At 38.5% G+C, this 24,597-nt stretch overlaps 1 protein-coding gene across 4 annotated transcripts in view; it reads left to right on the top strand.

Moving 5' to 3' along the window:
* Positions 1–1,045: 1,045 nt before the first annotated feature.
* Positions 1,046–24,597, top strand: part of BRD10 (bromodomain containing 10) — a 59,371-nt gene continuing 35,819 nt past the window's right edge. For 3 of the 4 annotated variants that reach the window (XM_068666140.1, XM_068666139.1, XM_068666138.1), the window contains exons 1-3: positions 1,046–1,901; positions 4,305–4,505; positions 11,128–12,557. In XM_068666140.1, the coding sequence (XP_068522241.1) occupies positions 1,444–1,901; positions 4,305–4,505; positions 11,128–12,557 (2,089 nt within the window). In that variant the 5' untranslated portion in view covers positions 1,046–1,443. Of the gene's footprint in view, positions 1,902–4,304; positions 4,506–10,424; positions 10,458–11,127; positions 12,558–24,597 lie in introns of those variants that run through there. The other variant, XM_068666141.1, reaches the window with a different exon arrangement.

Raw genomic sequence — 24,597 nt, 5'->3', positions numbered from 1 at the left:
ACAGAGATGTCTTAAAGGTGTCATGGGCTGCTCACAGTAAACATCCTTGAATCTTTTCTTTTTGTGCAGTCATTTTCTCTCATAACAAGGTACCCTAAGCTTTTCACATTATCATGTGTTTTGGAGGGGATTATCTTGAAACTGCAAGCACAAGTTTCTCACAAATACGTAATAACAATACTGCAGGGCCCTCTGGAGCCCAGGCAATGTTCCTCTGTTAGTTGATGACCATTGTTGTGGTGGAGTAGGACTGGAAAGTGTCTAAGGGAGAATATGAAAAGATCATAGAACCACAGACTCACTGAGGTTGGAAAAGACCTTTCATCAGGTCCAACCACCCCCCTACCACCAATGTCCCACTGAGCCATGTCCCCAGGCACCACGTACAACCTCTCCTTGAGCACCCCCAGGGACGGTGACTCCACCACCTCCCTGGGCAGCCCGTCCCAGTGCCTGGCTGCTCTCCCTGAGCAGAAATGTCTCCTCATTGCCAACCTGAACCTCCCCTAGCGCACCTTGATGCCATTCCCTCTGCTCCCATCCCTGTTTATCTGCCAGAAGCGGCCGACGCCCAGCTCCCCACACACCCCCCAGCCCCTCGGGGCACTTCCACCTTTCCCTTTGCTGCTTGTGGCAGCCTCTGCTCCCGCAGCTGCTCCAGGCAGCACCCCCCAAAGCACTGCGGCGCTTGGACCCCAACGCTTCCACACACTGCAGCACACATCGGTTGCCAAACAGCTTTATTGTGACACGGGCAGCGTTAACTGGGGACACGGGGTGGTTGGGGGGGGGGGAGCGGGGGCTGCGAACTGAGCGGGGCGGAGCGGGGCCGCCCCTCCCTGAGGCGATCGCCACCCGCCCCCCCGGTCGCCCTTTGATGACGCCACCCCACCTGGCGCCCATGACACCCCCTCTCCCCCCCCCCCCCCGCGGGGCTGGCTGCGCATGCGCACCAGGCGGGGCGCCGCGTCCCTTTCTCTCGCCCCTCTCCAGCCCCCCCCCGCCCCCCCCCCACTCCTCACCTCCCCCCCTCCCTCCCCTCCCCTCCCAACGGCCGCGCGGGGCCGTTACCCGGCGGCCTCCCCTCACACAGCGCGGGGCGGGGCCGGGGGAGCCCCCTCAGGGCGGGCGGGGCGGGGGCGGCTGCTGAGGGCGAGGGAGCGGCCCGGCAGGGGGAGGCCCCCCCCGTCCTCCTCCTCCTCCTCCTCCGCCTCCTCCGCCTCCTCCTGCTGCTGCCGCCGCCCGGCCGCGGCTGGGGGCAGGGCTGAGGCCGCCGCCGCCGCCGCCGTGGGGGAGCGTGGCGAGGGCCCTGCCGCGCGTCTCGGTGCCCGGGTGAGCCCCATGCCGCCCCTCCGCCCGGCCGGCGGCCCCTAGCTGCCCTCACACCGCCCCCCCGGAGCCGCCGCAGCCGCGCAGGCCCCGTGCGTGAGAGGAGCGGGAGACATGGACCCCGAGCGGCCCCGCGGCGAGGATGGAGCCGGTGCGGGAGGGCAGGGCGCGGGCAGCGGCTGGGAGCAGAGGCTGAGCCCCGAGCTGCAGCAGGGCTACCGCATCCTGCGCGAGTTCCTGCTGGAGAAGCACCGGCCGCTGACAGCGCCGTTCCTGAAGCCGCTGGCGGATCCGGCGTCCATCAAGGAGGAAGGAGGAGGAGGAGGAGAAGGGGGGGGTGACTCCCTCCCGGGGCATGGTGGCAGTCACTGCGCTCCCCCGGCGGGGATGTGGCTGCTGAAGATGGAAGAGAAATTCCTCGGTGGGCAGTACGCGGGGATAGCGGACTTCGTGGGGGACTTCCGGCTGATGCTGGAGACATGTTACCGGCTGCACGGCGTGGATCACTGGCTCTCCAAGCAGGCCCAGAAGCTGGAGATGATGCTGGAGCAGAAACTGGCGCTGCTGTCCCGGTAGGTGTAGAAAACTCTACAGCGGCTCTGGTGTATGCCGTTTGCATGAAGTACAACAGGAGGGTATGGGTTCACCACCCCCCCCCCATAACATTTTTTTTTTTTTGGTAGAACATAACCTTCTGTTCGTCTTTATGTAAAAAACACTATTTGGATCGCTTACTTAAAAACAAACAAACAGAAAAACATTTGAATGGTTCCCGGTAGGATGAAACATTCAAGCTTTCAGCACTTATGCTAAGAAGAGTGGTGCTTACTGGGACCATTCAAATATTAAAAATGTTTTGGGAACACCAAAGATGGGCATGCTGAAATGCAAAATAGGGGTTAGCACTTCTTGACTAAGATTCTACTTCTGAAAGAAACCTTTTAGGACTATGGAGACACAGTTGCTTGGACAAGATGTCAAATGCTCCTTTCTTTCCTTTATGCTGGTAAAAGCAAGCGACGCTGCCCAAATTCTGTGTGACTGTCTCTTTAAAACTAATACCCTTCTCTGTTTCAAGTAGATGATACATTTTACATAGTAATTGTAGTCTGTGAATTTCTTACTGCCTTTGAGTAAGAATAAAATGCTGAGCTGAAGTGCTTCCTTTAAAATATGTAATTTAGTGTCAGAATGTATTTTGAAAATATGCATGATAAAACAGAAGGTAACACCTGGCATATTGTAGTTACAGGCTTACATAGCGAAATGGAAATTGTAATATGTTTAAACATGAATGCCTGGCAGGAGCTTGTTTCTCTGCCAAAGCAGCTGACCATGGAAGGTTTTCAAGCCATATTGTACAAAGCCCAATTTAAGTCACAACTGAAATACACGTTTTCTCTTGAATTTGACATAGGCACAGCTTAGCTGCATTAAAAATATAGTGGCTTCTTACAGTGAAAGGCCCAGCAGTCTTCCATGTGACTTAATGTTTTGCACGTTAAAGCTGAGATGTTTTTTTTGGGAGAGGGTGAAAGTGAACAAGGAATGGTATTAGGAAATGCGTAAAGCTGTCCATGTCCATCAAGCTTAAACTTGCTAGCAACACAGAGCCTTGCTGCCAGCTGGTAAGAAGAACCTTGCCTCTATAGTGGGAACACTTGAATGCTGTGCAGAACTTAATTGAATAAGACACTGTGAACGTGTACTGTGCTGGTGTATTGGCCACCATGGTTTTGCATAACAGTAGCATTGGGACAATTTGGGAGTAGACAGGAGGAGCTGAACCTCTGACAGGGTATGAAGTTTTACTCGAGAAAATTGGCAATATCAAATTTTACACAAATAAATCCTCGTGTAAAGGAATTACTGCTAGAAAATAAATAGCTAATCAAGCAGAGCTTGTAAGATTCACCCCAAGTTCATTTCTGTGTTGTGTGATGGCAATGTCTCAGCTGTGTTGAAGTGAAGGGTGTTTTGTGGAAGCCTTTGTTGAATGAAATGAGTTACTTACCGGACTTGATAGGACATGAGAGTGCTCAGTGCCTTTTTATTGAAAATTGCGTAAGTCAGTTTATGAGAGATGCTGTCAAATAGCAATATGTATATTTACTAAAAGAAAATTGCTGTTGTCATTCTTTCACAAAGGCACATTCTTTTGTTCTAATCAACAAGAGATATTAGACTAAATGGAAAGGATTATGGAATCTAGCAGTCTCAAAGTTCTTTTAAATTTTGTATCAGATAGTTTTGTTTAACAGAATTAGTTTATTATTAAAATGAAATACAAGAAGTAGTTCTGATCATCTTTGCTTCCTTTCAGATCAGTGTTTCGCTCAATGTTCCTTAACTACAGTAATGTTGACTGTGTGATTCTCAGATATTACAAGCCACAGAAAATTACCTCAGAGTGGAGGTTGATTTTGGGGGGCTGGATTTTATTTTTTTCCCTCCTGTTTTCAGAGACTGTGATAGTGTCACTTCTCATAATAGCTGTGCTGCTGTACTTCGAAACATATAAGATGAAACATAATTGCAGAACCAACTTCATGGTGCAGTGGCCTACATCTTTAAATTTTTCAATTGAACTAAACCGTTTAAACAAAACAACAACAATAAATGCATATGTTTTCCTCAGTATTTTTAGGTGTCTTCTAGTTTCTTATCTGAAGTCTTGCGGAAGTATTTTCTTTCCAAATATTTATGGCTTGAAGTAGGAAATTCAATCTCCAAATAATATTTGGTTAATTGAGATAGGTATTCATCATCCTTAACAGATATGAAAACATCTTGTTATTTTATTTGTTTTAAGTTTTACATTTTCGTAAAGGAATTTTCAAATGGCAACTCTAGTGAATGGCAAGTGAACGATAACTGTTTTAGTCCTGAGTAAATATGTTTGATCTATCGATGGCGTTGAAGTACAGTTGGTAAGGGAAACTGTAATTGTAAGTTGACTTGTATTTTTCTTGTAGGCATTTAAGAGAGAAAACATCAATAGCAGTAACATCTAGGGGATGCTATGGGCAGGAAGATGAGAAAGGAACACCGTGCACTTCAACAAGACGTCGTTCCACACCTCGCAATTTAGTAGGCTTGTCAGCGGGCATGTTCGAGTCCGTGATGGTTCAGGTTCTAAGGCAAGAGGAACAGCTGAGAGCAAAAGAAGAAAAAAGGTAAAAGGAAAAACTATTTTGTTCCATCTTGAAATAGCCATATCATCTTAATTCTCTAACAGAGATAGAGCTCCTTGAGGCTCCCTTACATGACTAAACTTTGTAATGTTCTTTGTCTTTAGTTCCTGAATGAACCCAGACTTAGCCACAGTGCATCCACACATACAGGAATTTGTTTTTGCTTTACCACCTTGTTAAAAAAAATATATTAAAGCAGTATAATTTTCAAGGGTGCTATTATTTTCAGATTTTGATACTTTAAATAGTAACTGAAAGTATCCTCAACAATATTTCTGGCTAGCTCAGCCATGCTTATTGTACTTCTTCAGCTGTTTTACATGCAAAAATTAGGTAAAAAACTTACAAAATTATCACAAAACTAGATTGTAGTTATGCTTGTTAGTGCTTCCTTCTCTGATAGCTTGAGGCAAATTAACTTTGCAAGCGCCATTCCTATTATCTCACCAATGTGGCACTTCACCTTGCCAGTTAGGTAACAAATTTACAGTGTGTACATAGTAAACTCTGTGGGATTTCGCAGTTTTAAAATGTCTTAAATTTAAGAGGTGTGTAATTCAGGCAGTTGTTTGTGGTGTGCTTCATTTTGAGAAAATGAAGGTCATAAACATGTATACCTTAATAGTAATTTGAGAAACTGTTTCTGAATGTGAAGTGTGATGATAACTATTTGCTTTAGGAAGCAAATACATCCAACTTTTTCAAACTTCAGTTCTAGAGATTTTTCCCATATATAATCAATGCACTCTCATTTTGCGGGCTATCATCATTTTCAACAGATTTGAAGCCATACAGTTTGGCTGAGTTGATTGTGAGACTACTTCTTTCCTAGATACTATAGTGTCTTTCTTCTAATCTACCTCATGCTTTGCAAAAAGCAAAGATCACTAGGGTTGATATTTCTCTGGTAGAGTTCTTGTGAGCTGTGTTCAACTTTGTATTCAAGATACCAGAACTTGGTCACACAGGAATGAAAGAGGACATCCTAATAGGATTTTAGTTAATCCATACAGTCTATAGAACCTATCTACTCAAGTTTTTTCCTTTCATACACTTGTGTTAAGCACGTTCCTACAAAACTGTAATAATCACTGGTTACATCTGAATATACTGTAGCTGAATATACTCAGAAGTCCCAGATCCTGTGGGAAGGGTGCTCCATGGCACTGATCTTACAGAACCTTCTACAAGAGCAGAAAAATTTCTTACCTAGCTTGCCTCCTTATGCGTTATGATTTTGCGCTATGACACTTACTAGTAAATAAAAACAATGTGTCAGTAAATAGCTGTTTGGATATTACTTGAACTATATTGATATACTCAAATAATCATGCTTTGGATATCTTTTCATTTTTTTTCTTATTTACTGACAGATTGACCCTGTAGTTACTTACACCTCTCTGTACCAGTTGCTTCTCAGCTCACTGTAATGCTCACCATAATGCAGGTGTTCAGCAAGTACATTGCGAAGATATTTTATAGAAAAAAAGATTTGGAAATTGTAAGGCCTATAAAATTAGCAGTACATGATTTATATCCACGTACTATTGACAACATGCGTAATTTTCCTTAGTATTTTTTATATATAGATGCACATTCTTGCAACACAAAGGTGAGACACCATTTTCCTTCAAAAATGTAGTGCAACTTGCTAAGCTTATTTTGGATTACTGATAAAATAATGGATTATGTTGAATATATTCATACCTGTTGTAAGGAAAAAATGGTTAATCAGTTTATTTTTTAGAAATCTGACACACAAAGGTTAGTACTGAACAGGTACTATTCAAAAGAGCATGCAAGATTGCAGCCTTGGGTAGCTTACTGGAGTTTTCAGTGCCTTCCTTCTAGGTAACCCACGGCAGCATTCCATAGAGCTACAGAGTTCATCTGTTGGCAGGTGCCAGTTTTTACTGAATTTGCTTTTCAGTCTCTCTTCATTTTTTGTAACTCAGGTGAAGTTTCCTGAATTGAAATTGTTTATGTGTACTTAAAGCATGTCCTAAATTAGCAATGAAAACTTAAGCAAAAATGTGTGATAATGAACAATTATCCACCTGTTTTTCAAGCCACAAAATGTTAATGAGGAATTTATAATTGTTTTAATGTATTACAGTAATATTTATGGTGTAAACTGTATTCTTAGAAGTAAAGCATTACTTGTTTAGATACAGTTTATTTTATTGATTATTAATATTGATTGTTTCATTGAGTCTTTTATCACTGTTCCTAAAAAACTGAATGTCCAAATGTATTACTGTAAAATATGCTATCCCATGTCTGAGTATAATTATGAAAGAATGTGATGCTCAACTCAAGTGGGTGAAGCAGTTAAGTTTTTAATTTCTAACGTGCTGAACTTTTCTTTCCTCCCAGTCTTCCTGTGCTGATAATTTTTCCCATAATATTGTGTGTAATGTGGTAGTGTAACTTGTTTGTGTGTTGGCAAATTGGTTGTGTTTGGACAGGGATACCTGCTGTTTACCCTGTTTGAAACTGGGCAGTCTGACATACAAAAAAAGTACTTACTTTCTGGCTGCGCAGCTGACTTGTCAGCATACATACTTTTTAGCTAATAAGCATAGTATTAGCTAAATAGCTTAGAATATTTAGCTGCCTGAGTTACATACTTCTAGCCCTAGGTGAGCAAGGTTGCTAATGCTGGAGCCTTGCTATAGGATTCAGCCTTGTGGCTAAAGAAATGGTCAGTTGAGGTCCATATTAAAGTATAATCCTTTGCTTTAGATACTTCCTCTCATAAGGCACCGGAATCTTATGATGGTTTCTGTTGTTGTTGTTGGGTTATGTGTTTTTTTTTATTATAACAAGCTTTTCTTCAGCTGCATGTTTTGGAATAATATCCTCAAGTGTGATTCTTCTGTTCTTTTCTGTAGTTAATTTTGTAGAGATCCTACTCTGAATCTTTTTGTTATTTCTTATATACATGTAGGTACACTTTGTAGATAATTTTCTTCTTTCTTGTTGTCTATCCATTTCTTGCACAGTTTTTCATTTATTTATTTATTTATAACCTCCCCCAATTGGTATATTTATTCATCATGGTAGATCCAACTTAGAAGATGCCTTTGCATTTCACTGTTTTACAGCTGGTAGTTTCTATATGGCAGTAAAAGCACTTTTTTTTTTTTTTCCCAAGTACAATTAGAAAAAACATCTGATTTAGTTTTCTTGTCAATCTTACTTATGAGCTATCTTTTTGGTAAATTGTTCTAATGATCACAATATCAAATATCTTCTTTGAATGATTAGTTACATTTCTTTGAAGTTCTACTCAGCTGCTTAGTTACATGCTACTTTAGTAGCATATTAATACAGATACTGACTTACATATTTGTTAACAATAATTGTGGAATTACTATATAATTGGAAATGCCTGCCTCTTTAGGGGCACTTAGATACCAAAGCATAGGTACAGATTCTTACTGGCATAGTTGTAAAACCCTAGTAAATAATAGAAAATAAACTGGTTTATTTCAATGGGAATTAAGTTTCTGTTTGGCTTTGGATTGTTGAAAATTATATGACGCACTTCAATGTCTTTATCACCTCTGGAAATGTGGTTCTTAATTTTCACACGTTTGCTAAAACATTTGAGGAATTTAGGTTGCAGGTCAATCATTTAAATTAGTAAATCTTTGCATTACGTGTACTTATAGAGTCTCGATTTTGCCTCTTATGAGGATGTTGTGAACAAGGAATGAACTGGTTTCTGTGAAAATATGCTGAATATGTGATAATGTGATGGAAGACTTTAGGGGTATAGAATTGAAGTAACAAAAGCATTCCCATATTTGTGTCCTCATAACCATTAAATGTTAATTTAATTTAGAATAATGCATAATATTACTATTTCGCTTTTAGCTTAGTAGTTTGTTTTTTAAAAGAATGTTTGGAGAAGCCAATTATTGTAGAATTAAAACAACTTCCTGTACCTTGCAATCCAAGTTTGAATGTGTTACCTTTTAGCATAAAGCAGTATGCTTGCCATGTTTGGAGCTGTCAGACAAATAATACGGATTCATAACTGAAAAGAGTTATGAAAAATGATTCAACGTCTTAGCAGTCTTAGGAGTAAGTGGGGGAAAAAAGTATATCTATAATCTTGCCTCCTTTCACATACCAATGAAATTTGTTGTGGGAGAGAATTAATTAGCTGTTGAGATGTGTCCGCTGACTTAAGGTAGAAAATGGTAAGAAATGTGGGGAGTTGTATCTGGACTCTGTTTTAGGTAATCCCTCTACCTGGGGAGCATGACCGCTGAGTTTTAAGGTCAGGTACTATGCTTTTATCCATTTGAGAGCTACAAAATAACTGCTACAGATGTGTTCCAAGAATATTTTTTTTTCTGTTCATGTGGAAATGTCAGCCTGACCTTAGGATAGTTTGTGTTATTATTATAAACACAGTGCAAGTCTGCAAACATATCCCTGATAAATGTAAATAAAAGTAGGAAACAACAGTTTCTTAACAATTGCTGTCAGCATAAAAGCCAAATGTTTGTCCAGAAGATTTTTCAATGTAAGGATGTTTATCCTGCTAAATATCAAATGTTTTTTTTCTCTCTCTCCCCCCTCACTTCCTTTTTTTTTTTTTTTTTTTTTTAAGGTGCTCACTTTACCTATGCAAGTTGTATTGTTGACTGTACTGGTTTATACACCTAAAATGGCAAGTGAGATTTCTGTCTTTAGGTCACATTCATTATATTTTTAAATCAGTACTACGAAGTGGGATTTGCCTTTAGATACCGTTAGTTATATTATTTGATTAGTAATGTATTGGGAGAGTGAAGCTGGGAATTTACTGACCTATTTGCATTTTAATTTTATTTTACATGAATCCGTCTTAAGCATTTGATTGGTACATTAACAACAGGGATGAACATAAGTGGTATTAAAAATTTCTGACCAAGTTTTGGTAACAAGTCACTTGAAATTTAATTGTTTATAGGAGATAAAACTGTTAGTGGAATCTTTCTGTTACATGACACTTTAAACACACAGAGGATGCAAATTTTTATAGTTTGTGGTCATGGCATATTTCTCCTGCATGATACCAAAATGTGGACCAAACTAGTTTTATCAAACTACTTGAGATTGACATATTTAGATATTACTTTGAGAATATGCTTATTCTTCATGCTAGAAACCACACGTAGGTTTACATCAAAGGAAAGATTTTAATATACCATTATTCTTTGGTTGAATTTGGAAAGCGTTGCTGCTTTAAATGGATATATGGCATTTATTAGATACTTACATATGAAGAGAAGTAATACGAGGTTAGCAATCTGGAAATGAGGACATGAATTCCGTTATTAGTTCACATCAGTGATACGCACAGGTGACTGTTTCCAGCAGTGGTCAGTGATAGAAGCTTTAGAGGAAAAGATATGAGAAGTTTTGGAATAGCTCTGAAAAAAATAATCCTGTAGGTACCAATGTATGCTAATCCTATCTGCTCTGGTCATGCCTTGAGGCAAAAATGTTTGTTTACCGTTTAAACACGGAAGTAAAATTCCTCCTATTACTAGTAATCCTTGATACTGTTACAGTTAACATGGATGTCCTATTTGTCACTTTGGAACTAAATTAACATATCCTGTGTTCTAGTAAGTTAATTACCTTTAGCTTACTACCTGAAGTGGCGCAGCATTTTTTCCTCTTAATCTTGTTGCTTTTGAATGTAATGATGAATTTGCAAATAAAAGTAAATAGAAGTGCTCAATTAGTCTTTTCATATTAGTTTTGTATATTGCTATCATGTTTCCTCTTGCTAGTGGTTTGTATAGAGTCCAGGATTTTTCAGAAGTTTTACAGGACTCTGATTACCGATAACCTCGTTTTCTGAATACCCACTATTTCTGCTCTATCCTTTTTTAGATAGGGGGACCAGAACTGAATACAGTTTTTCAGGTGAGGGAAAACCATTTATTAATATAATGATGTTTTATTTCTAGTGTTATTTTCCATCACATTCTTCATGCATCCTGATATTTGTTTCCTTTTTGACCACCATTGCACACAAACTAGTAACAAGCCTATTCCTTGGAGAGAAATTCACATTCTTGTGTTTGAATGAAGCACTTAAGTTAGGTGTTCATATTTGTATACTGAAGAAGGGAGTTAAAAGGTAGGTGACATGACACAAGCTACAGGGCAATAATTTGAAAGTAAGTTACCTGGCATTTGTTTTAAGAGATTTTTATATGGGTAGGTGACTATTAAAATGCTGGTTTTTGGTAATACTGAATCCTCGCAAAAAGGAGAGATGTGGGGTCTAAAGGGGATACATGTTAAAAATAGAAAAATTAATAAATAATTTAGCACATCTAAGCTGCTGCTATCTGCCATTTTTTTCTTAGTGTTCCCCTTTTTAAACTAGTGGTGATGAGAAACAAGAGTCTATAATTTCCCATTTTGGTGCAGTGGTGCATTGTGTAATACAAAACTAAATGAAAATTTTATGTATTGTGTTCTTTATAACTTTAAAATGTGTTTGTCATGCTGTAGTTCTGATCTGTTTTTCTTCCAGTTTTTTTTAATCCACCTGATACCTAAATTTTTGTTAACTTTCTCCTAATAGGATGAGAGAGCAAGAAAGAAAAGAAGCAGAAGAAGCTAGTCAGAAAGAAATAGAAGAATGGGAAAAGTCACTTTTAGCTCAAGCAGCACCTACAAGGATGGAGACAATGTGGGAGATTCCAGCTATTGGTCATTTCCTTTGTTTAGCACAACAGATTTTAAACCTACCTGAAATAGTGTTCTATGAATTGGAACGTTGTCTTCTGATGCCTCAGTGTAATGCTTTTTTATCTAAAATAATGACTTCTTTGTTAAGTCCACCTCATCGCAGATCTACATTACATCGCAGGCCAACACTTTCTTACAGGACTTGGGAAGCAGCACTCAGACAGAAAGTCCAACACTGGTATAATGTTGTAGGGCAGACTGACAATCCTAATAGCTCTGCAGAAAAACTTGGATTGTGTCCACAGTTTTTTAAAGTCCTTGGAGAAGTTAATCCCTTACAGGAAAAACCATTTCATGAACTACCATTCTACCAAAAAGTGTGGCTGCTAAAAGGTCTCTGTGATTTTGTGTATGAAACACAAAAGGATGTTCAGGATGCTGTTCTAGGACAGCCTATCCATGAATGCAGAGAAGTAATTCTTGGTTATGACTACTTGGAGAATGCTTATGTTCATTTTCCACAGTTCTGTGGTGCAGATGTTCGGATTTACAAACAAAAACCTTTTCGGGCTCCTGAATTCCCATCCCCTCCCATCAAAGTAAAAAGAGTGCCACGTATTAAAGTGGAGAAAGCAAAACATGACTACGTAAGGAAAAGCAATGGGGATGTCAGCTCTGGTGGTAGAGAAGAGCTGCTACCTCGTTCTAAGACAGAAGCAGGGAAATGTGTGGATTCCACTGTTAGCTGTCCAGAAAAAGAAAAATGTTTAGATAGCTTTAGTGTCACTACAGAGATTAAGATTAACTGTGAAATGAAGACCTCAGGAGTCAGTGACATCAAAAAAACTGGTTGTTATAAAGAGAACTTGAGAAATTTAATTAGTTCAGGAGAGATTGTTGGCATGGCTGGTGACTTTAGTTCAGGAGAAAGAAGACCTGCAGAGAATGGGCAAGGTTGTGCTGAAATGGCCAGAGTAACAGTTGAGATCAGTCCATTCAAAGAGAACACGCTGAAAGCTTGCCAAGTCCTTGTCAATGGCACTCATAATGACCAAGAAATAGATTACCACAAATCTGCTAAAGAAACAGTGCTGGAGAACTCACTTCAAAATAATAAGAAACTAAGTAAGTTGCGGGCAAAAAAGAAGAAAAAGAAAAAAAAGAAGTTGAAGGATATTCTAAATGAAAATCTACAGAAAAAAATTGATGACTTGCAAAGAAGGCGTGAAATTCATCTTCATCCATTCAAATCTTACAAATCTGAGATCCAGAGCAAGTTGTTCATAATCAAAAAGAAAGCAAAACACAAGAAGCACAAGTCTGGTAAGTTGATGCTTTTTACCCATCATAAAAATTAGGCGGTTACTGATTTGTTTTGAACTTTCCTTCTTAGATTTGTCAGTATTTTGTTTCGTGAAATGGGACAGCATTATTGTGTGGTGATGTTCTGATATTAATTTTAGTGTGACTGCTTCCCATTCAATAACATAAGCATATAAAACAGGCTCATCAGGTAATTAAACCATGATTCATTTCTATAATTTATCTAGAGAGAACATAACTCATTGGAAGAGTTTGTGTATTACAAAACATATTTAGGAGAATGAATCTGAATGAATTAGCTTCAGAGAGTAGCGTGAAGTTACTCTATGCTATGGCATATCACATCAGTTTTGGCAATATTCTTCTTCTGATATTACTGCTTTATCCAGGTTCCAGAGAAATGTAGAGTAATTGCATGAGATCATGATTCTAAAGCTGTTACTGCTAGAGCTGTGCAGTCTTAGGTCACCAAACAATACTGTATTGACTGTGGGCCTGATAATATTCCTGCTTAGTCAAACAATTGAGATTAAAATGCTATTTGCATAAATATGACAGATATGGACAGTATCTTGTTAAGTGTTTTAGGTGGGTGATACATAGATCAGATTTCAGTTATCTTTAAAACAATCTTAAAATAGTGAAGTCACAAACTTGTTGAGTCAGTTCAAACTGTCTGTTAGATGCTGTGTTTTTGATGTTATATGAACCACCGTAAGCTTCATCTGCTGTCCTGTTGAGTCTTAAGCTACCTGGGTAAGGTTTTAGCAGACTGCTTCAAACACTGTATTTTAGGATGCAACAGGCCTGGTTTCAGAACAGTGTAGACTAGAAGGTGAAATACTGTTTTTTAGCTGCAAAACAGTGAGACAAAAGCAAAAAACTGTGTTTAAAAAAATAAAGCATCTTTTAAAGAGAATTCAGTGAACTGTTGCCAATGCATTTTAGCTAGAGCTTGAGTGGAAATTTAAAGCTAAGAAAACAGGTTATATTTTAGACGTCAAGTCTTTGTGCAGAATACCCAAACAACTGTTTTACCATGTAAATCAGAAATTCCTCCTTCCAAAAAATGTCAATGCCACATCTAACCATAAATTTAAGAGTTATAATTTTTCAAATATGTAGTATTTAGCAAAAATAATCTATTTTGCATTCAGTTTTTTTACTGCTAGCTCTCCAAATGTATTACTGTTTTCATCTTAAAAACAGACAGCAAAATAAGTAACAATCCAAATTGCAAGTAAGAGCCTTTTCAGTAAGGGAAAAAAAGGGACGGCGACCATTTTTTTATTTTTTTTTTCTGAGGAAGTATTTAAATCATGTCACTTTCTTCACTGGAGGTCTTATTTTATGTTGCATGCCTAAAAATCTACTTGCTATGAATTACGCAGTGCTGAGAACAAATAGAATGTTTATTTTTTTATAGACTATGTTTGAGAGACTACTACCATTAGCAATATTTGTCATATTTGGAAGTAGCTTTTGAAGTTAATTGATAGAGGTGAGGTTTACTGTGATAACTGCTTTTCTTATGTCATTAACAAAAATATGAGAGGTTCAAAAAAGGTTCCTGTTTTCCTCAGTCTTGTTACTTGGTATACTTAATAGCATGTTAGCAGAATTCTTTTATAGTTACAAGTTGTTTTGTTATTAAGGATGAAGGAAAAAAAAATTGAAGTGCTGTTAGATGAACTGTAAATGCTGACATGACTTTTTTTAAAGAAATGCGTAATTAACAGTTCTCAGAGAACAAATGTGTTTATATATCTGGTATATATTTGATGATGTAATTTCCGAATATTTTATTATTTTAACTTCTAATTTGCGGTCTCTAACATTAAAGAATTCTTGATCTTGAGTAGATCAAAAACTTAATCCTGCACTGCTGGTGGAAACTGTAATGCTCATTCTAATATACTGAATAGCAATTCCTGACTATAGACAGGTCTTCCAGTTCTAATTCCTGTCTTTAACTGATACTCTCTCAAAAGAGAACCTTCTTCCAGTCAGTTTTCGTTTTTGTATGTTGTGTTTGGTGCACTGGATAGTAAAAGTAAAGATGGAAATTCCTGGCTTTTCCTTATTCCTCACATATATTAACCAGTATAGCTAGAGCTTGGATTTCACAGTATCTTAATTCCAAGACTTACCTATAGTTGGTCCAATACTGGATTGTAATGGAGATGATTTATCCAATTATCATTTTTATGCTTTACACTGCGTTTTATTAGAAAGTATTTTCATATTCTCACTTCACACACTTTACACCACAAAAACTATGTCAGTTAAAACATTTGTTCTTTCAGTTGTAATATGTGTCTTCTTCATGAATGAAGAGTAAATTCAGCAGTAGGATGCTATGTGCTGCTGTTCTTCCAATTCCGTGTTTTGTCATAAGGAGCTTAATGTCACCAGAGGTAACTTAATGCAGGAAACAATTCCTGTATATTTTTAAGTTTCTGTAACAGTAGACCAGTATCTACTGAGAAATAATGCAGTTAGTCATCTGAGCTTAGGTTTTAATTATATGTATTTTTGTTGTCAGAGAACACTGTGGGTGTAGAGTTACTCCCTTTCATTGTCACTTTCAAACAGGAAGAAAAGTGTGTTAGTACAGGAGGAAGTCCCGAAGAGATGAGCAAAGCTTTCTGCCGTGTGTTCTAATGGTGCTTGCTTGGAGTTTTGCTACTTTAACGCAGAGCTCTTGTGTCATTGAATGACAAATGATGGAGATTCCTCTCTTCCACTTGGAATTTTCCTGTCTAACGACTTGATATACTGTATAGTCCCAAATTATGCTGACATGGCATCTCTGTTTCCATTCCAATGGAGAATGCGAGACATTGTTTGTCATCTGTAGGTGACAGGCAGTCCTGAGCATGATATCAAAGGTCCTGCAAATTTGGTACTCTTTTGTCTTTCATCTCTTGATCTTTTGGGGATTTCCCTTGTTATTCTGACCTTGCTGGAGGAAAATTTTCCTAGAGGATTGCAGATCTATATGATAGTTTACCTTCCTATGCTTGTGAAATCTCCATTAGTCCTACATGTATTAGGCTGAACTGGATAGGAGAGGATTAGATTGGAGAAATGAACTCATGATGATGCTATGCAACAGAAATTGCTTCTTACTGTTTTGTCATTTTTAAGGCTAAATAGTATTCCTCAATGCTCTTCTAAAACTTTATTTTTTCTTTGACAATATCCTTTCAGTGTAGAACAGTGAAAGTGACTTGGTTAAACCTCTTCTGAATTCACAAAAATACTGATTTAAATATGCTCATAGCAATCATTGCTCTTTTCTGCCTCTTATACTTTCAAGGAACTTAGTACAAATCATCAGAAATGGGAAAGTGAGTACCTTTCCTTAATTTTTGACAAGTCATTTTTTTTGGATGGATTTTTCTAAGGCAGCCAAATTTGAATTACAGTTCATGTTTCAATTAACGTGATTGCCAAATTACTGACTTGCTGTAGCAGTGGTAAGGGGACACCCAAAACATGGCGTTTATGAATATAGATTGGCTGGGTAGGTTTTAGCTGAAAACTTTGCATAACTACTGTGAGCAAAACTTAATGGAGAACATGACCATGTTTTATCTGTTGCCACAGATATGGTGGTACTTTACGTGTTATGAAATGGAAGATGTAATCATGTTGTCGAATCTGTATCTTTGATTCAAGGCTGTGATTATTACTGTGCCAGTGTTCTGAGTCAGTATTGCAGACAGGGTAGTACTGAATATGAGGGGATGTATAATCTCTGAAGTCAGACTTTGACTTCCCACATCTTCACACCCAGAAGGTAATAACATTCTTCTGGGAAGCTCAATGTTTGTCTTGCTGTACATGTAGACAAGGAGTGAAAAGGCATCTGAAGAGCAAACATTCTTATCTTTCAAGAAGGTGATGAGTTATAAATGGTTGACAAGTGAACGTCTGTGATAGAAGGACAGACTCACGAGGGTAGTTCCATAAGCAACTAGCATGTTGGACATCCATTTAAAATAGTTATTACTGGATTTAGATGAATTAGGATGTAAAACATGATTTGGATGGTGTCAATAGTAATAGGCTTGTTGCATCTTGACAGCTATGCTGAAGTGGATCATGGGGAACAGCAAAGCTTGCAGTGCAGAGCACAATATAAAAGCACAAGAATTTTAACTGTGTACTTGAAACAGGGATTGGATGAAATTCAAAATATCCAGAGGGTTGAGAAAACAGGAGGGATGAGAGGCTGCTTTGATGTGCCTGAAGCAGATGTTGAAGTGTAATTTCAGTCTCTTACATTACAGTTGGTGTAGAAAACCCCAACATAACACACATCTGCTGTTAATTTCAGTAATTTCTACAAACATGATCCTTTAGAAGAACCTTAATGAAAATTCTATACCCTATACTTGTGCTCCAAAAGGTTAATAGCAATCTATCTGTTTAAACTTTATTTTACTGTATTTTTATTTCATTAGAGTTTTTTTTTTTTTTTTTTTTAAGTATTTGGGTATTTTTTTTTACACACAAAACTTAAAAAACAAATGAGATAAAGCTCTACCTGAATGTGAATGAATTAATTTAACATAGTTAAATTAAAGCAGTTTTGTAGTATGTGGTATCCTGTCCTTGGGGGTTTTGTCTTCACCTTTGTCTTCAGAGTGGAAAAAACTTTGTTGTAATGGTGTCTTGCCTCTGTATCGGGAACAGCCCATTAACATTGTTGAAAACTTTTAAGGTGGTGTTCTACAAATATTTGTGGTTTCTTTTCTTTTGCAAGTTGTAACAGTGTTCTTGATGCATTAAGCAGCAGTGTCTGTCAACTTTAATAAACCTGGAAACATGTACAATTGGGTTTACTTCCATTGTTCTGTAAGTCAGCATTTTTAATGCACTTGTTCAGACCTGCGGTGCTGTTTTAACTATATAAAAGCATATGCAAGGTCAATGTGGAAGATTCAAAAGTCTGTAGTAATGCTTCATTTTCCAGATCATTGTGTGTTGTTTTATGAAATGAGAGGTGCTGGGGTCAAGAAAAAATATTAGGAGAGCAATAAGAAAGCAATACATGTTCAGATCTTGCTAAACCTTTGAAAGACGTAGTATTTCTTATAAATTTGCAAAGAGGAAAACTTGCTTTTTTATTGATTTGGGAACAGTGGAGTTGGAACTAGAATGCAATGAAGAAACAGGAATTTATATATATTTATATATATATATATATTATATATATATATATATAAATAACAGTTTAATGTTAAAATCACCTATCTTCTGGGGAAATAGGCTGTGCTGCATATGCTGCAAAAATTGCATTACTACTCTATGATGATGTCATTTTATAATTTGAAGCACTGATTGACATCGTCAAACAGGAGCCATAAGGTCTTGAACATTCATAATGAAGTTCTTCACGATTTTTAGAAATATTCCCAAGTCAAGATGATTTACATTATGATAACTATAAATGAGTTGTATTGCTGTTGCTGAGGTAATTTACAAATGTCAAGAGCATTTCTAAGAATTTTTTCAGAGCTGGCTAAAGGGCTCTTCTAATAAAATATTGATTTCCAGTAAATCTTAGAACAGAAGTGTTCAAACAGCATACTATTTAAAAGGAATACATGTAAAAGATCTGTAGATATGAACTTTTTTTCACTTTCAGCAACAACTTTGTCAAACAAATGACTTGATCAGAAATCATAAATCTGTAGAATCACAGAATGGTGCAGGTTGGAGTGCTCCTGTGGAAGACATCTTTTCCAACCTCTGTGGTCAGGCAGAGTCACCCAGAGCAAGTTGTCCAGGATGTTGTCCAGGCGAATGTTGAAGATCTACAAGAAGAGAGACTCCACAACCTCTCTAGCCAACCTGTGCAAGTACTTGGTCACCTGCACAGTTCAAAAAATAATAATAATTTACTGATGTTCAGGCAGAGTCTCCTGTGTTTCATTTTGTGCCCATTGCCTCCTGTCTTGTCACTGCATAGTAATGAAATGAGCCTGGCTATGTTTTTTTCACTATCACTCTAAGGATTTATATACATTGGTAAGATCTCCCCTGACCCTTTTCTGTAGACTGAACAATCACATTTTTCTTAGCTTTTCCTCATAAATGAGGTGCTCCAGTCATTCCATTTCTGTGGCCCTTAATTTGACTCTCTTCTCCATGTCTGTCTGGCTAGAACTGGCCTCCATGCTCCAGGTGCAGGTTCACCAATGCTGAGCAGGGGGGAAGGGTGACCTCTCACCACCTGCTGGCAACCATTTGCTGCAAAGGCAAGCTGTCTCTTGTTCAGCTGGGTATCCACCAGGAACCCCAGGGCCTCTTCTGCCAAGCTGCTTTGCACCTGGGTGCCTGGGGTTGTTCCTGACCAGGTGCAGGTCTTTGCACTTCTTGTTGAATTTCCTGAGCTTCCTGTCAGCCCATTTCTCCAGCTGTCGAGGTCCCTCTAGGTGGCAGCATGACCCCTGGCATGTTCACTGCTGCTCCCAGTTCTGAGAGGGTACACCACAGCCATCATCCAGATTGTTAATGATGATGTTGACCAGTATTGCCCCCAGCATTAACCCGTGGTGTTACCATTACCACCAGTTACTGGCCCCGAAGTAGACTTCGTTCCACTGGTCACCACCTGCTTGGCCTGGCCATTCAGCCAGTTTTCAGTCCACCTCACTGTCTGCCCATCCGCCCCACAAATCAGCAGCCTGTCTCTGAGGACCTTTTGGGAGGCAGTGTCGAAGGCCTTCCTGAAGTTCAGGCCGACAACATCCACTGCTCTCCCCTCATCTGTGAAGCTGGGCATTTTGTTGCAGAAGTTTATCAAGCTGGCCAAGCATGAATCCCTGCTGACTGGATCGTTAGATGAGGAAAGAAATGATGAAGGAAAATCAATAACAATCAGCACTTAACTATCAGTCAGAAATCATCCTATCTCTTGGAATTGAGATTAGAACAGATGATACCTCAAATCAGAAGTAATTCACTGAAGTTTTATTTCTTCTGCTTCATTCACTCTGATGATCACCATTAATTTAGAATTTTAAATTAAAAAGCAGTGATGTAAAAATTGTTCACTTTTGAGTTATTTTTGTTCATTTATTCTTTTTTTGTTTGTTTTATTAAATACTGTCTTTAACTAAGGACTTGAGTGACACATGAAACCAGGAATACATTGTTTCGAGCAGAATTTCAGTGAGTGCCCTCCCTAGAACATTCAGTTACTTTGAAATCAACTTTTCAGAGAACAGCGTTTGTTTCATATTTACTTCATTGCTTTCAGCTACCTCTGTTACTGGCTTATGCTGATGCTCAGTGTACAGGTTTCCTTCATCATCCTTCAAACTTCATAACTTGTCCACTGGGACAGGTATCCTAGTTAACATATTCAAGTTGTTTGGTATCCATGTTAATGTTACTTGTGTGTGCTTAATACAGTTTCCAGCTTTTAGGGGTGAGCTCAGGCTTGCTCTGTGGGGAAAAAAAAGGTATTTTCCTGCATTCCTGCCACAAGATGGAGTTTGTTTCCATAAAAAAAAGGGGGTGTGATAGCTAAAGTGTCACACCACTGCACTGTCCCTTATTGTAGATTGAAAGCATATTGGCAGTGTACTTGTTTCAGTTTGATGTTCAAGTTGTCGTGTCAGCAGGTGAAGTCAGGAAAAGTACCAGTTCAGCTTTTGTGCTGTGATGCTACCATCCCTGAGTGTAGGTTGGTGTCACATTATTGGAGAGAAATACTATCTCAAATTCCTAGAGAGTTTTTATTTTCTATCCATATATAACTGAATTCTAGTTTAATTTAGGTTAAAATGTTGCAGTTAGCTTGAAAAATAAGATGTTTATTTCCCCCCTCTATTCTCTGGTCGAGAATGAAAGGAACACTCATTTGTTGCACATTCTTGATTTGTTCAGTGAACATGGAAGGGCACTTGCCTTAGATCTCTGTAGTTGTCCCTTCCCTAACCTCACAAATGGCTTAGCTCTGTCTGTATTGGAAGTGGAATACAAAGAGCTGATCCCCTCCTGCAGTATGAGAGGGGAAGAGAGATGAGAGTTGCAACTTCTGTCCAAGGTAAGATGTCTCATATCCTCTTTTCCTCTGAAAGGAAACCCAAGTGAGATATGGAGCCTGTTGGAAGAATCAGTGTGGAGACATAATTAGTAATCATGTCACACTTAAATCTTTGTAGTGGGTGAATAACAGTTTATACAGGAATAACGTAGGCTGACACTTCCTAGCTTCAGAATACTCCCATTTGTAGCAAAGTAAAAATTTTTTAATATCTTTTTGATCTGTATATATTTGAATACAAATCAGTCTTCCTTATTCTGTAATGTTATGGTATAATTCCATTAAGGGAAAATAAAGCTATTTTTTTCTTTTAAAGGAAGTGGTGACTTTATCATAGAATTACACAGACTCATCTAGGTTGGAAGAGACCTCCAAGATCACCGGGTCCAACTCTGACCTAACACTATCAAGTCCTCCACTAAACCATCTCCCTAAGCTCTACATCTAAACATCTTTTAAAGACCTCCAGGGATAGTGACTCAACCACTTCCCTGGGCAGCCTGTTCCAATGCCTAGCAACCTTTTCGGTAAAGAAGTTCTTCCTAATATCCAACCTAAACCTCCCCTGGTGCAACTTGAGCCCATTCCCCTTTGTCCTGTCACCAGGCATGTGGAAGAACAGACCAACCCCCACCTCGCTACAGCCTCCTTTAAGGTACCTGTAGAGAGCAATAAGGTCGCCCCTGAGCCTTCTCTTCTCCAGGCTGAACAAGCCCAGCTCCTTCAGCCGCTCCTCATAGGACTTGTTCTCCAGGCCCCTCACCAGCTTCCTTGCCCTTCTCTGGACTTTCTCGAGCACCTCGACGTTCTTCTTGTAGCAAGGGGCCCAAAGCCGAACACAGTACTCAAGGTGAAATTGAAGTTGAACTTTATATATATATAAAAAGTACAGTACAGTGTTAGTCTTCATTGCAAGTACTGCCATGTAGCAGGCACAGGAATAAGAATACACTAATATCTATTTATTGATCTTTATAAAACATTTATTGAGTACTTGTCCAAATAAGTATTTCTCTAGCACACAAAAAGTAACTTATAATATTGGAATGGGAGGTCATTGTTAGTGCCTCCAGATGGCAGGTGTAACAGTAACTTCCTTTATGTAGTTGAAACTACTGAAGGAGAAGATCTCTACAGTATTTCAAGATAATCATCTTCTTCTGTCTTCTTGTTTTGGTCTGGGAAACTCTTGATTTATTTTGATGGAGAGTGTTTTTATCATTTCATTCTTATGTGATTAGGGAGAAGTGTAAACAAATAGATTGGGCGAAAGCATTGTCTGATTTATGTTCCATCTGTGCAGTGCAGCCTTGAGTTACTGATTGCATTTTTTACTAATGCATTTATACCCTGCAAGGCAGTCTTTTAAAGAGCCACAGGCATAGAAAAGTTGGTTGGAAGGAACCTCTGGAGGTCACATAGTCTTGTTCCTTGTTTAATGTACTGCTGTCACAGATGCCAGATATGTCAGCTGTGACTTTGTCTAGCTATGTCTTGAAGACCTCTAAAGATAGAAATCTATTTATTGAGCCACTGTTCCTCTGTTCCCCTATGAGAATTTTTGTACTGAAATGACTGGATGTTCAGTGGCACAAACTGCCCAGAGAGGCTATGTAGTCTCCCTCCTTGGAGATCTTCAAAATCTGCTTGGACACAGTACTGGGCACCCCACTCTTGGTGTCGCTGCTTGAGCCAAGGAGGTTGGATCAGATGATCTCCAGAGGTCCCTTCCAGCCTCAACCATTCTGCTGTTTGGTGACTACTTTATCTCTGTGTAGAACTATTGTTGAATGTTTTCTAAATTACAGTTAGTAAAAGCAGGAGACTGAAAGATGGGAAACAGGCAGGGTATGTTGGGTCAGTACAGGTAACATGAAGAAAGGATGCATAACAGCTTCTTTATTAGGATTAGGATTCCTATTAGGATTAGGAACTAATTTATTTGATTATTATTTTGTTGTGTTTTTCTGGCTCTGAGTTTTTTCAGCAATTAAATGTGTACATTGAGTGTGCTCTGAAAGGTACAGTGAGCTATGGTTCAAAATACACCTAGCTGCTCTCAGTAACATTACTTTGTTTGTTGAAGTGAGTCATTTGAACCCTTTTAAGCAGTCTCTTTACATAGGTTTATGGGCAAGAAAGCTCTAGCAGATTTCAGTGGGAGAGGTTTGAGAAATTGTCGCTCACAGGGTGCCTGTTCAACCCCTTATTCTCCATACAGGACTGGCGGCTCAGCTTAGTGACTGTGCTCTGTGGAGGTAGGGCTGACGTGCTTGCATGGCCATGCTCTGCGTGACAGGGCCAGTACTAGGCAGCTGGTGGAGGCTGACCTCCCTTGCCATTGCTGTTTTTGCTTAACACATCTGCTTGTCGTTTTAGAATCTAAACTCCAAGATCTCAATAGATGTTTACTGTGGAAATCTAATTCTTCATAATTTTATTAAAAGACATTCCCATTTAAAATATTCAAATTAACTTACTTGTAGGTACCAAAGTTAGTCTGGAAACTGGACACAGGTGAGTTTACCCCAGGAAGTACTAAGTAAAAGTTTCTTTAAATCCTTCCTTTATCAAGTTTGTTTTGTTTTGTTCTATTTTGGAGCAAAATTTTCATTTAGAATTTGGTGAATGAGGAAAACCAGGGATTACTTTTTTTTTTTTTTTTTAAGAGCTTAATACTATTGCTGTAACTTTTCTTCTTTTAAATTTAAATATGTTATTATACAAAGGTGTTATTAAGGTAGAAGACGAGTTTCCCAAAGTTAGTTTGCTATATATATGCTAATTCTCTCTAGTAGTGCAAATACATGTTGCATTTTCCTTTTTTTTGTTTTGTGGTATGTGCTAGCACCATAGGACATCTGGTGTGTTAAAGGGGGAATGAGACTGCAGTGCTACACTGTTACAGGTATAATGTTAGTTCACAGATGATGTCAGCTAGGGAACTAATAGTGTGGGTCCTATGGTACATATATTCTATTAGGCATGTTTTGATAATGCATACATTGGGTTATATTGCGTTTCTTTTTTTACCCCTTTCTTTTCTAAAAATCTTTTTTTTTTTTTTTTTTAAACCTTGATTCAGATTACACTGTAGATTGGGTTCAACTTCTGTGTGCTTCTAATCAGTTTTTCTGTTCTTATTGTTCTGTCTGTTATCCCATATCTTTCCTACTGCATGTACTTCAGGTGTTGCTGCAATGGAAGAAATATTTACTTAAGATTTTGGTTATTAATTCTTCATTTCTCCACTGTTCCAGAAGGGAGTGCTGGGGCAAAGAGAGAACACATTTCTGTTATCTACATTAGTTTTTTCAAACTACACTGCATCGTTCAGTACCTGAAGCTGAAAATATGAAATATTTGTTTTATTTCAGTATTTTCAACATATTTGAAAATTTTCATTTTAATTTTAATCACATTGGGATTGAAATTCTTTCTTTAAAGATGAAGCAAGATGGTCTGGCAGCCCCGTGTTTTTATTTCTTCATGTTCTTGCCAGATAACATTGCTTTATGGTGTTAAGTAACCACCATATGTCCAGACTTATTTTACAGTCAGTTTGTCAAGAAAGTTTGTATTAGATGTCTGCTTTAGTTCATTTAATGAACAGCATTATACTTAATCATAGCAAATATGTTTTGAATGCAGCTGATTCCTTAAAATATGTAATAAAAATATTGATAATTATTTTTTTTTCATGTTGTCAAAATGTTTGGGTCATTGTTTTAATAAAACGTGTTTCTTTATTTTTATCACTTTTCCTGTAATGTGAAGTCTGTGATCACTTATTTTTGGTAGCTGAGGGCTCTTTAAATTTTGTTACATGTTCAGTATGTGGAGTTTCAAATTAGGGTTGATACCAGCCCTGTGCTCTGTCTTAACAGTGTTTTATTTCAGATTCAGGTACAATGTTCAGGAAACCTCACGATGTAATAAGTGGAAAATAAAAATTTGATTCCTCCCCTCCTC

Source organism: Anas acuta, chromosome Z, assembly GCF_963932015.1.
Source record: "Anas acuta chromosome Z, bAnaAcu1.1, whole genome shotgun sequence".
In the NCBI taxonomy this organism is placed as follows: domain Eukaryota; kingdom Metazoa; phylum Chordata; class Aves; order Anseriformes; family Anatidae; genus Anas; species Anas acuta.
This window is presented reverse-complemented; position numbering and strand designations above follow the sequence as displayed.